Raw genomic sequence first — 14,105 nt, 5'->3', positions numbered from 1 at the left:
GCAAGTAAAATAATCGGGGTGCACCAATTCACCCAGCGAATTGATGAAGTCACCATTCTAGGCCTGGATTTGCTAACAAAAGTTTTGTCTCTAGATTTTACTTTCTCATTTGTATTTAGTTTTCTGTCTCAATTTTGCACAGATTCCGTTAGCTTAAATGCAACGTCATATAAAAGGCGCAATATTGAAAAGCAGAGATTTTCTCCACACGCGGTTCAATGAATGCCATCCTGAGTTTTAAGCATCGCTACCGATCGATGGGTCGACGCACCATGACACTCCTCACGTGTGCGCCGTGCTGGGTCTACACAGACGTTTACCGGCGCTGTAGAGGCAGCAGCGAGGCTTGGTGGATCACCGCACAGATGGTGCGAAACTCCCTTTCCGTAGGCATCGAGGGGGTGCCGTACCGTGGATCGCTGGTACAGCAAAGTGCGGACTAATGTCATCTGTGTGGGATAGAGTGGCTGCCCTCTCCGGTTTCCTCCCACACGTATGAACACTCATTATCTGGCTGAAAATGTCTTCATATATAGAGAACTGCAGAGCTTGGGCCATTTTTTAATCCTTTATATTAAGTTCGCTTGCTTGCTTAGGACCGTGCAAATCTTTAGGTCGTTTTTTAACCCACTTACCGTGATCCAATCGAGCTGACATTTTCCACACAGACTCGTTGTGCGTGACAATTAATGTTCGTGAAAATTTTTTTCCAAAATTTTACACTTTTTAGGACAAAAATATTATATTTAATTACCAATTGCTTAATGGTGCAATGCAATCATCTGACCCATAGGTGGCAGCCATCTCAAGCCAGAGGACGAGAGGACTCTAGCCGCCACGCATATAAAGGATTTAGAGTGAAAAACTTTGTTTTTACGGGTTTACTTGTTTCTTTTTTGCACCGGCTCACTGCCTGGCTGCCTCGCTCCCTGTGGTTCCTCAGCGATTGTGAGATTAAATTTGTATGAACCACGACGCTATATGAATCTCAAACATTCATATTATTAGTATTTAACATGTAAAACACACATGCATATTAAACTTGACAAAAATCACGAATAAGTATGTTCTATTGAATGCGGCCTTGAAGAGGAACTTTTGTCCGATAAGCCTACATCTGTGACTGCCCGAGCGTGGATAATAATAATCATGATAATAACCTCTATTTTACAAAGCGTCTTTCATATTAAAGTGTCTCAAAGCACTGTACATAGAGATAAACTATACTCACAAGTATAGATTGAATCTAAGCGAATTAGAAAGCTGTTAATAACCATATCAACGACTACACCCGACATTCGTATCAAATTAAATAAAAACTATGATAAAAGCGATTAAATACGTGGTTTTCAAATCTTAAGTTACAGGCAAAGTCTGTACAAATAGGTGAGTTTAAAGACGTGATTAAAACACGAGTGAAGCAGACTTAGAATATCTAATGGACCGACATGAAACTAATCTCTTTTTAATTTTAAACAAATTTGTATTTAGCCAGGTAAGGCCATCTACTGAACTATATCCTTCTTTTTCAGAAGCGACCTGGCCACAAATGATAGTTCAACAAAGTAGCTCATCACGTAGAGTAGCAGCCAAATGCTCTAATCGCGTGATGTTGATTCTAAATGTGGATGGAAAAAGGACCCAGAGAAAAATCCACACGACCACAGAGAGTGAGACACGCAAACTCCAAATATACAGCAGGCGTCAGGGTTGGAATGGAGCCCACGACCTCATGCATACCAGGCGAGGTAGTTAACATCTCGCCACCGAGTGAGGGATTCCACAATCGCCTGTCTGCAGAAGTCTCCGTCTCCCACAGAACAACAAGGCAGTCTGCTCTTCGGGACAGGAGGTATTGTTCTCTGCGAGGTGCCAACGAGGAGCCCCAGTGGTGGCTGCGTCACAGAGGCTGCAGGAGACCTGGCGATGACGCGCTGCCAAATCGCACCCCCCCCCCCCCCCGGAGCTCTTTCATCTCAAATCCCGTTGTTCATACTCTCCGGTTCTTTCGGTAAAGTCACGTGGATAGAAAAATAATAAAGAATACGACGTTTCGGTCGCAACACAAGCGTCCGTCATCAGGTGAGAAATAATGATCGGCTGTTGTGGCTTTAAATAGGCACGGGAGGGGGGGGGTGTAGAGTCGTGGCTGCAGGAGTTCACGGGTGGGGAGAGGGGGAGGGTTTGTGGCGTGCAGGGACCGGTGGGGGCTGGATAAATGAGCATGTCCATGAGCTTGAGTTAGTAAACGAAAACAGCACGGGTGGGTGAGTGAAAATCACAGCAGTCGAAACTTGCCGTGTTGTTTACTGGAACATTGGCCGCACTTCCCATGCTGTATGTACGATGGCTCTTTGGCAAAGTGACGTTTACCACCGACCCTTAAATGTGGAGCAATCCCTGGATTGAAAAAAATAATTATCTCAAAAATTTCAGTTTTATTTTCTCGTCCGTGGTCGGCTTGCCTTCGTCATCGTCCCTGTGAGTCTGTAGCAGCGGCAGGGTGGAGCAGTTCAATTCCCCTCCTCTGTGACAACGGCGAATGCTCAATCCCCCCCCCGCCTGCGTCTGAATTACTGTAGCGGGGCAAGGCGTGAATGGCATTTGCATCACGGCGTCACTCGTCACGTTCGCTTGCCACGTGGAGCCTCACGCGAGACTCGAGGCTCTGTTTCAGGAGGGTCCTGACAAGTTTGTACGACGCTACTGCTGTTGTGGCTGGCTGGCTCTGTGCAATCCAAATTGAGTAACTTGCGGATAATTTTTCTAGCGTTGTGAGTGTTTGGGCAACACCAGTTGAAATGTATGTTTGATTTCTATAGGAGGAAACTGGAGAACCCGGAGAAACCTCGTGCAGAACAGGGGGAGAGAACTCACACGCCCCACAAAGGCACCCGAGTCAGGAATCGAACCCAGGCGCTTTCTTGCGGTGAGGCACGGGTGTTACCACTGCGCCACCCTGCTGCATGCAGGGTTGGTGAAGCGTAAACTATAAAGAGCAGTAGGACTGTGATGAATAGTCCCATAACAATGTTTAACATGCTGTCAATAGAGGATTTCCTTGCTACACGCCAGCAGAGCACGCACAGTGGGACGTGGAACATATGGCTGCAGCAGAGTAGGATGCACCCCATATAGAGTGCAGAGATCCATCGAGCAAACAAAGCATTTTGTTCAGTAAACACGGTTAATCTGATTGTGACAGCGAGTGGCCAATCACCAGGCCACTCTGGCGAAAAATACAAGCGTAAAAGAAGCGTTGGAACAATAAAAAAAATGCTTCTCCGAGTCTATTCTGCTGCTCCAATGGCACACATCGCTTACCAGGGCAGGGAGTTCGAGGTGGGAAAAACTTGGTGTCAAGGCCCGGGATTCAGCGCTGGGATTAGAGTCCGCGAGAAAGTGATTTGAGCATGAAATTGTGAATAAAATAAATAAGGTCTGGGTGTCGAGGCTCGGTGTGAGGGCAGGAAGTAGTTTGAGGCGTGATGAATGGCTGGGGATTAAGGCTGTGGGAGTATTGGGAGGAGAGCTTGGGATTAAGGCTGAGGTGATAAATCCAGAGGTGAGCCGTGGGCGAACGCGTGCTGCGGCGAGACTTACGCTGCTCTGGCCGGCCATGGGGTTGCCCAGGTCGCACAGAACGCTCCGGGATGCATTCTCAGCCTTGTAGGAGCAGCTCAGCAAAGTCAGCGACTGTGCGGCGTCAGGGGGCGATGGGGTGTGGCGGGGGGGAAAGACCGGGCAGCAGGGTTACAGACGACGCCGCCGCCACCGCCACATGCTCGGGGAATTGTTTGTTTTAACAGCAAGTTGTGTTTGAAATACAACTGCTTTTTATGATTTGGTTTTTTTTTCACCAGGCACATGCATTATTATTGTTTATTGTATCAATACGCACGGCTCTGTTTGACTGGGGAAAAATTTGTCATATTTAGTTTTATCGACCAATGGAGGAAGACTGTTTTCTATCAAAATTAGTTTAAGCTGCAAAACCCAGACTAGTATCGACTTTCCGAGTCTCATCAGCAGGGTGTGGCCAGTTATTTATTTGTACGCGTACGAGTACAACAGTGATTCATACCAACACCGCACATTCACATTGCACCGACATACAGAATTCTCTCGTTATTCGCGAGGGATATGTTCCAGAGATGCTCACGAATAGCAAATGTCACAGACAATGATAATGGCCTTAAATAAATAAATAAAAACTTCAATGCTACATCTCATAACTTTATCGCATCACATTCTCTCTCATCACTTTATCTCATTCAATCTATCTCATCAATTTGTCACGCCACATTCTCTCCCATCACTTTATCTCATCAATCTATCTCATCACTTTGTCGCATCACATTCTATCTCATCACTTTGTCGCATCACATTCTATCTCTCTCTCTCACTCGATGCAGTCGTGTAGAGTTGCAGACAGCCAAAAATCGCGGATGGCAAGTTCGTCAGCAACCATGGAATACTATACACGACAATACGTGAAATCGTGGAACAGAATGCAAACGGCACCATGACGTACGATTCAGCGGAAAGTCAAAAAAAGACGCGCAGAAAACACAAACGCATAAAAGTTACCCAGCTCAGCAACAATCACACACTTCCCTTTGGCGAGTCGAATGAGAATCAGAATCTTTATTTATCCTGGAAGAACCCGATAAGCTATGAAGCTCTTTTTCACAGTCGCTTCACGCTGCACCGGACCCTTCGGTGCAGCCGTGCGACACTTTGCAACTCACAAAGGTTATTTTACACTATGAGACATCTCCTTTACCAGTGACAAAATATAGTAGTAGGTTTTTACCCTTTCAACTGGTACAAAAACTGACACCTTTATACAAGGCATCATGTTTTCAATAACCACAACACAAGCAGTCAAAATGCAAACAAAAAGAAACAACTCTGATGATGATAATGATGATATGCATATCATTATCATCAACAACTCTGATGATGATAATGATGATATGCATATCATTATCATCATCAGAGTTGTTTCTTTTTGTTTGCATTTTGACTGCTTGTGTTGTGGTTATTGCAAACATGATGCCTTGTATAAAGGTGTCAGTTTTTGTACCAGTTGAAAGGGTAAAAACCTACTACTAAAGGTTATTTTATTTCCGCCACACGTTGGGGCATCGGAGTGGCGGCCCAGCAACCAAGAGGAAGACAAAGAGTCAAATGGCGGGGCACTGTTAGTGTGGATGATGCACTTCCAGTGGAGCAGTAGCATCCAGCACTGGATGTAATAACCCCAAGCACACTCTCCGATGTTCACATCATATGAGCGGACGGTTGTTTATTTGTTCCCAAGTGTGGAGGATTCCCGATGAGAGGCGGCTTGGGTGTCTTGGAGGGACGTTCTCTGCTCGTGTCCCGAGTAATTGTGGGCCGCCAGATGCCAGGACCACTTTTGAAATATCACCGGCCAAATAACTGTCAAAAGGACATGTTTTTAATACGAACGTGCAAAAGGGTCATTTTTACACATAAACGAAGGCTCGTAAGCAACGCGGCCTCACAAGTGGAGCTCACGTCTCCCTTATCGCGACAGCCAGAGCGGCGAGACGAGAGAGGGCAGAACATCTCCCACGCGGGAAGTCATTCCTCGTCTTTTCAGCCAGACTATCGTCATAAATTCTGTATTCCCCCCCCCACCTATTTAAACTTTTATTTTCTGCGAAAACACATATCTCAAGCTCTTACAATTACTTTATAGTGGCCTAAATCAGGCAGGCTGTGAAAAGTTCAGTCTGGCTATAAGATGATGACTGCAGTTAAAATTGTATTTGGCCTGTTAGTGGTACGGGGAAAAATGTTAAATGTGTAGTAAGTATTCAGGAGGCTTGACGACGGGATCGGAGGCACACTTATTTATTAACACCAACTTGTGTACAGTAGCGGGTACACACAGTACTTAAGGGGTTAACGTCCCCTTTACTCGGCTAACAGGGAGACACAACATCTAACCCCGCTAACCTAAGCCCAAGTCCTCCCCTACGGAGCTAAGGGAGGCTACCTATCCCAGCCCTGGTCAAGCTGGGATCCCGGCACCCTGAGTCTGGGCTCTCGGGGCCACGCCACCGGCTTGCCCTGGTCGGCCCTGACAAGGACAGCGAGCCAGGGGAGCTCCGGGGCCTATGCTAGCTGGTCTTCAGTCTTCGCTGGTTAAAGCTGATACTCCGACCTCGAGCCCTCCGGCTCACCACCTTTTATAGTACTCGGCCCCCGGGAGGGGCCCGTGGGGGATGCAGGTGCGGACGTCGGTGTGAGCACCTCCTCTGTGTACGGCCCTAACCACGCCCCCTGTGTTTGTTAGCCATCCGCGCCCATACACAATTACACCTCTACAAATGCACAATGTAATCATATACAGCAATGCTGCTACCCTCATTACTAAATACCATTGGATTTAGGGATCCATTCAGTCTCAAGAATAGAGTTGTGTTAGGCAATACACGTTGGGACTTTATGACCTCCCATCTATTTTAATAAAGTTTTTCTCATTTTCTAACATTAGACATGTGCGCGTGCGCAGACAGAATGCAGTCCCTTGTGCGCTCATGTTTGGTTTCATTAGCGGCACATTAGTTGAAAACGAGGGCACAGTAGACGGATGATAAACATGCGAGCCATCTGATTTGGCTGGACGGAGAGGAAACTGCTGCTCTTGCAGCAGGCACAGCTGTGCCGTAGAGCTGAGGGCAGTTAAACACCCGGAGGTCACACGGAGCCGTGCCGAGATCCGTAAGCCACTCCGCCGAGATTTATTTCCGACCGCAGGAGGGAGGGATGGATTATTACATTAATGGAGCAATCGGCGTGTTTTGTCCTCGCGGAGAGAGCGGCTATTGTTGACACTGAACAGTGAGGGTGGACAAAGAGGACTGATATATGTTTGGCAATAACATTTCATTCCCGTATTTTGGTACTGGCAAAGGAGGTCCCATGAAACAACATTTAAATATTTGTGATTGTCTTTTTCGACACTGTCTTTGTCTTTTCGTTAACCAGGCGAGAGAGCTCTGAACATAATTTTTTTGCGAGGGCCACCAGACTAAGCCGGGCTATACAGTGTACTTTAAAAAAATGCCGAAACAATTTTAATTTACATATTTTCTATCACAATTTTTGTTTAGCATAACTTCGTTACGTGGGATTTTGCCGCAATCCTGGTACATAATTGCCTGCCCGCATGGCAGGGTCTTCAATTCTTACAGGAAGTGGTGCACTTTGGCAATTCCCGACAGAAATTGTGGGAATGTGAACATCGGCTCCAAACGCACGGGGCTCGATTGAAATTACACGAACAGCGAAGCTATCCGGTTCCCTGTAATCACAACAATCACTAGCCGCCATTAGCGGGTGCAACGGACACCAGCAGCGATTGCAGGCATGGTGCACCAGGTAGCGCAGCAACTTCAGGGTTCATCGCGAGGCCAAGGATCGGTGTTCTACATCAGACTGACACAAGGCTCCCTCACGTCATTGCGTGAGGGGCCTGGGCTCGACTCCCGACTCGGGGTGCCGTGCTGCGTGGAGATTGCATGTTCTCGCCCTGTTCTGTCTGGGCTTCCTGTGGGATCTCTGGTTTCCTCCCATAGCTAAATATACATACACGGCACTGTAAATAGTATTGGCGAAAAACATCTCAATGCTGACAAATCACCTGCAAGTTACACAATTGAAGGCACGTTGAACTTCTTTCACGCCGATTAGCATGGTTGGCTACGTACGGTGGAAAGGAAGTTCAACATATACGTACACGCGCCGTAAGTAGCCAATCGTGCTAATCGGAGGTGCGGGGGAAGGACAACAAACTAAACACAATAATTTACATCATGAGACCTCCTTTGCCAGTAGCAAGATATAGTACTAGGTTTTTACCATTTTGTCTGGCACCAAAAACTGACATATCATATCATTATCAGAGTTGTCTCTTTTTGTTTGCATTTTGACTGCTTGTGTTGTGGTTATTGCAAACATGATCCCTTGCATAAAGGTGTCAGTTTTGGTGCCAGACAAAAGGGTAAATCTATTACTATTACTAAACACAAGAAGCAATTCGTTTTCAATTTAGATCAGGCCATAATTGGGATCACAGCAATAGCAACATCGCACCCGACTGCAAACTTGGCAAGACCCGAGCGTCATAAATGATAGTAAGGTTTGGAGATATGGGAAGACATTCAGTACCTTGCGAGTTCTAAGTAGAAATAATAACAAATCATCGCAGCTTTTGAGCTCGTTTCCTTTTTGTCGGCTGAGAAGCCGTCTCATGCCGAGGTCAGTTCACAGGACCAGTCTCCCATTGCACTCCAGAAGGATCACTGACCAAGCTGTCCGCCCGTTATGTATGTACCCCTTGTAAACCAGTGATGTTGATGAACGTGATTAGTTGTTTTTTGTATAATATCTAGTGGAATGTATTGTACGAATATATATGTTTGGAGAAAACTATTCTTAGTTATGCACGTTTAATGTCGTGTTCTCAGTGGCATTAGAATACATTTGAGCCGATTAATCGTGATTATAGCCCCCCCCCCCCCCCCACGTGACCTCTCTCGGGCGGCGCAAGTGGGACAGCGACTTGCTCCGTGTGACTGCCAAATGATCTCCGCCAAAGCTGAACTTCGCGAAGTTCAGCGCAACGTCCCGTGCACCGAGGGGTTTATTTTGTGAAGTCGTCGTTACAAATCAGCGACAGATGTGGGGAATCTCAACTCATCCCTGGAGGGAGCTTCAGATTTGCCTGCAGGACCTCAGTGGCGTTGACTCAGCGCTGTGACTGGCGTTGCCTCGTGTCCCAGCACCACGCACCACCTCAGCAGTGTTTCCTAGCACAATACCGTGGCTAGAAATAACACGTCATTATACAACATTGGCACATCATGAAGGCCCTCCCCCACGCTCTCTCAGTCGTGGGCGTTGTTTGTCCATACTTCACCGTGCTGGCCAGTGCGGATTGGTGGCACGGATCTCAATCGCCACCGATGTTAGCCGTGGACTCGAATACAACTCAGCTCACCGAGTTCTCAGCACTGGGTGCTCACCACTACACCGACACTCGACTACCCCACATACAACTAAAACGGGCAAGTGCGTGACGTTGATGATCGACGTGACCATCATCTATGCCAGCGGTGGGCAATCTGCGTCCCGTGGCGCCCCCCTCGTGGATCGCCTGGCCTCGGTGTCTCTGTGGTGATGCTCGGGGGTCGCGGTGAGTGCACGGGCGACGGTGTCACTGAGGCCAAGGAGGGCCTCTTGCGTGGCCCACCGACTCGTCCGCCGTGGCCCGTCCCTTATCTCGACGGCGCTCGTGAGCAACGCAGCACCAACGAGGCGGAGGTGGCAGCGTTGGCAGCGTGCTCCCTGCGCGCTCCCTCGCCACTCCTCCTCCATGCACCAATCCACATCGCGAGCTCTCGCTTTCCGCTCTTGCGGTTTCCCCCCCCAACCCCCTCCGATCTCATCCTCACAAAAAAAACTTCCCAGCCAAGAGACTGACTTATTTGTGTGTCTTTGTTTTTTTGTCTCGGCCTGTGTTGAATAAAAACGACTTTGTTTAATAACATGAAAAGAAAATAAGGAAGCAGGATATCTCAAAATATCTGGATTGTGTACGTAATCATACTCGGGTTTATTACAAGAGCCATCATTGCCAGACCACGTGCCCTGTTCTTCGTTCAAGATGTTCTTTTTTAGCCCGTCTCGAAGATCTTTACAATAACGTGCACAAATGTGAACACGCGTGAGCCGAACCAGGGGGCACTCGAATTTATATGATCCAACATGGAAATCATGGCAAACTTTAGTTTATTACTGGGCACCATATTCGTTGAATACCAAGGTTTATGACTTTAATGTGTGTCTTGGTCTAGCACAGTGAGATCACATTTTAAATGTTGTAAATGACAAGAGTTGCCAAAGTGCTCGAGATATCAATCATTCGCTGAGTAAAGTTCAATCATTATCGCCACGTTCGCGAGATGTTAACTACCTCGCCTGGTATACAAGAGGTCGTGGGATCGAACTAAACCTATATGCCTGTATGTTTGGAGTGTGCGTGTCTCTCCACGTGGTCGCATGGATATTTTTCCCGGCCCTCTGGTTTTTCCCTCGACATTTAGAAAAATGCGTTTCGAGTATTTGGCTGCTATGCATTTCCACGTGATAATAAGCCACTTCGTTGAGCTATCATTTGTGGCCAGGTCGCTTCTGACTACTGCAAAGGTACTCGAATGTATACGTGTGAGTTTGTGTGTGTGGCGGTTTGGGAGCGAAAGTGTAGCGGTTAGCGTGCTGCTTTACGAACCCAGCGACCCAAGTTCAAATCCCGCCCGTGGCCAACATCGGTGATGATTATTTGAACCGGTCCTGGGCCCACCCTAGGTCGACTCAGCCTCAGATGAGTACCTGGTACGGTGTGTAAACATCGCCACTGGGGAGACAAAGGTGGTCGGGCGTGGTGCTGGCCACCCACCCCCTCGTGTGCCTTGCTGGCCTTCATAGGTGCTACTCCCTAACGGAACTTGGCCCAAAAAGTCTGTTATGGCTATACGGGGGATCTTTGTCTTGTGTTGGTTGGGGGCACGGTTGATTGGATATCTTTCGGGGGGGTTTTCACCCTGGTGTCAGAATGCTCCACATGCCCCACCCTTGCATCGTGATTTGTGGCCATTTATGGCGGGACCACGGGTTCTGCAAAATCTGCCCACCAGAACGGTGCATAACATCCGATCAATAATTCGAGTGGAAGTCGCTTTTATGGAAACGTTTATGCGAGCAGAACCACAACCCAACGTATGCAAGTGGGTCCACGATCTGCTTTTGTTTTGCGTTGGTTTAAGAATTCTCACACTGGGTTCGGGAGAATGCTTACAAAACTCTGTGCATGCATCCAAAGGTATAATAAACGGTCTACACCTCCAGCAACCCCGAGAAAGAGGAAACAGCGCACGTCAGGGATGCCTGCGGCATTTCTGTTCACAACCACGGACTTCATTAAAGTGACATTTGTTGCATTATCATGAAACGTAATCAGATATATTTCCGTTACCAGATTCAGGACAGTTCATGATGGACCACAGCACCCGTTGATGTGAGCTGCCAAATCGACTGAAAGTACGAAATGGCAGCTCCACGTCCTATTACCCTGCAGTGGGTTATCGTGGTATTTACGTGCCACGCCAAGAGCCCTGCTGCCTCTGTAGAGCAGCAGCAAAGCACAGCACACAGCGCCACGTCTGCTGTGCACATGTGGCCGCCTGCCTCTCCATAGGAGATCAGATAAGAAATAATAACTCAGACGTACAACTTTCGTGACTGCAGGAATTGATATTCTTGGTTCTTTCGGTAAAGTCAAGGAGATAGAAAACATAAAAAAATACAATTAAATAAAAAAATAAAATTTTAATAACATTTATTTTAAAATAATAAATTGCTTTTATTATTTTACATTTATAAAAATATATATTTTTAAAACATGTGTTTTCTATCTACGTGAGGTTACCGAAAGAACCAATAATATAACCAGAATAACTCATGATAACCTAGCACAAGCTGTCTCGGGTGTGGACCAATCAACTTCAAGGACAGTGCATATCATTACCATTATCAGAGTTGTTTTTTTTGTTTGCATTTTGACTGCTTGTGTTGCGGTTATTGCAAACATGATTCCTTGTATAAAGGTGTCAGTTTTGTACCAGTTTAAAGGGTAAAAACCTACTACTACTAAGGTAAATTATTTTTACAATAAACTTGCACGTGGATGTTACGATGCGATGTCTTGCTTCATCATCGCTCTTGATGCCCGTATAATGTTTCTTTGCGTTAATTCTGGTTTTGCGCAGCATTCTTTTTTACAGCAATTGATAATTGCATTTACCTCGATGTCAAATTTGTTCTTATAAAGGAAATTGGGTCAGACAGACACCTTGACGAAAATAACCAGACCACATCACCGGATTATTGGTCGTGGAAAAATCCTGGGAATTTTTCCAACAATTGGACAAAAAGGGACACTGGACAATGTGTGGGTTACGCTCGTGATCTTGACGATTTTCTAACGTCTCAAGTTAATACGAAAGTCTTGAACAACGAATCAGTGCATAGACGGAGAGACACGCAAAGCGACATTGTGCTTAAGTTAATGAAAGCAAACAGGCAAGATTCACAGCTTCACAACACGGGCAAAACACATCTCTGTGTTGGTGCTTTGCTTCACGAGCGGTAAACAGATGCTCCTGTTGTTATTTCGTTCAATTCTTGCCGGTGTAAACACGCATTTGGCGACCCCAGTCATACGGCAATTTGTAAGGGGAATGACCAACGCGAGTCTTCAGCATAGTGGACTTTAAAGACCTGTGCCGTCATCTGTCCGTGTGTGCGATCATCTTTCAGTATCGGCACAATTCCAAATAAACAACTTGCAAACACATTGACAAATGCGAGGTAACAAAACCGTTTCAACAATAGTTACCGTAATGTAATTATTATTATAACTGTTCTATTATAGTTTAATGTATTCCAATTTTCCTTACAGAAGTGATAATGAATCTCCACAGACTTCCCACTGGGTTAAACAAATGAGACTGGATGTCACTGCGTGTTCTCGCACTCTTCACAACAGACTGTGGGCCAAATTTTCCAACAGAAGATCACATAGCTGGGTCAATTGTTGTAGTTTCCTACGTCTCGGAATCATTCTCTTTCTCACTGTCACCGACAGCGAACAAAAAACTGTGGCCGTTACAAATCCCACATTTTCTTTGGGTCTTTCGGTAAAGTCACGTAGATAGTTTAACACGTAGGCTTTCACGACTAATATTATTCATAATAAAGGTTTTTGGGTTAGATCGCGTTATTTATAAAAGTGTGGCAACCCTCCACCGCCCGACACGGCCAATCAGTAAAAAAAGTGTCACGTTGACAAGAGACAAATAGTTCACTACTTTAGCCCACCGGTGTGTTGAGTGAATCCACAACATTTACAATTTTTGAGTACGACGTTTCGCTGGTAATTACATCCAGCATCATCGGAAAATTTGCAATTTTTATTATGAATCACGTAGATAGGTTAAAATTAATTATGAATTTGAATTCCTGCAGTCACGAAAGCTTTTGTTATCACCTGCTAGGAACAGCAAGAGAAGATGAACGTGAGATGCAGCGGTGGTTCCAAGTGAAGGGGTGGGACCGGGGCAGGCGATGGAGATGATTGCCACAAAAATGAGTTGACATTGCCAGAGAAAATACGTGGGTTCTTTTTTTTTTATTAACGTAGAGGCCTGTTTAAAAAAAAAAACTTTATTTCAGGACCACCCAACCCCCCCCCCCCCTCCATGTGGAAGTCTGCAAATCTGCCTCTGGTGAGACGTCGATCAGCAAGGCCTTCCCGTGACGAGCCGTGGCCACGAGGAGGGCGCCGCATGCACAAGTCGGGGGGGCGAGAGGGGGGGACGAGGGGAGGGGGCCTAGGGGTAGGGGGCAGGGCGGAGGGGAAGCGAGGGAAGGGGAGGTGGGGGCCTCACCTCGTTGCGGACGATGCCCACGTAGTCTGCCTCGGGGGGCAGCACGAGGACGAGCTCCGCCTCGTAGGCGCCCTCGCCCGCGTTCCGTGCCACGAGCGCCAGCGTCACCAGGTTCTCCTCCCCCACCAGCAGCGCCTTGCGGTCCCTGGGGTGGGGGGGGCACGGAAACTCGCTCAGAAACCATCGCAGACAGCCCAGGTGCCCCTTTCGGGGTGAGAGCAGCGGCAATGGAGGCGGGGGGGGGGGCACATAAATACATAAATTCCGCGGGTGGAAGCCCCGGCACATGGAGCTCACGGGCTGGGGGCGAGGGAGATAAATGGGCTCGCTGCCCCACTTAGGTAGGGGACTGCGAACGGTCATCCAGGTGCCCTTACACAGACGAGTGGGGCAAAGGTTCTTCATTGGGGAATCTGATCATTGTTGTTATTTTATTATTGATAATAAAGGGGGTTGTTTTTGGGGGGTTAGATCGCGTAGTTATAAATGTGTCGGTAAACCCGCCACCACCCGACAGAGTCATTTACCAGCAGGACGACGTGAAGTCAAATGATAATG

General features: G+C 47.0%; 1 protein-coding gene across 1 annotated transcript in view; it reads right to left on the bottom strand.

Moving 5' to 3' along the window:
- Positions 1–14,105, bottom strand: part of LOC144944084 (integrin alpha-8-like) — a 128,456-nt gene that overhangs the window by 44,569 nt on the left and 69,782 nt on the right. The window contains exons 20-21 of the mRNA XM_078872152.1: positions 13,548–13,692; positions 3,604–3,696 (exon numbers count right to left, since the gene is read on the bottom strand). Coding sequence (XP_078728278.1) covers positions 3,604–3,696; positions 13,548–13,692 — 238 coding nt within the window. The remainder of the gene's footprint in view (positions 1–3,603; positions 3,697–13,547; positions 13,693–14,105) is intronic.

Source organism: Lampetra fluviatilis, chromosome 2 (assembly GCF_964198595.1).
Source record: "Lampetra fluviatilis chromosome 2, kcLamFluv1.1, whole genome shotgun sequence".
Lineage (NCBI taxonomy): Eukaryota > Metazoa > Chordata > Hyperoartia > Petromyzontiformes > Petromyzontidae > Lampetra > Lampetra fluviatilis.
This window is presented reverse-complemented; position numbering and strand designations above follow the sequence as displayed.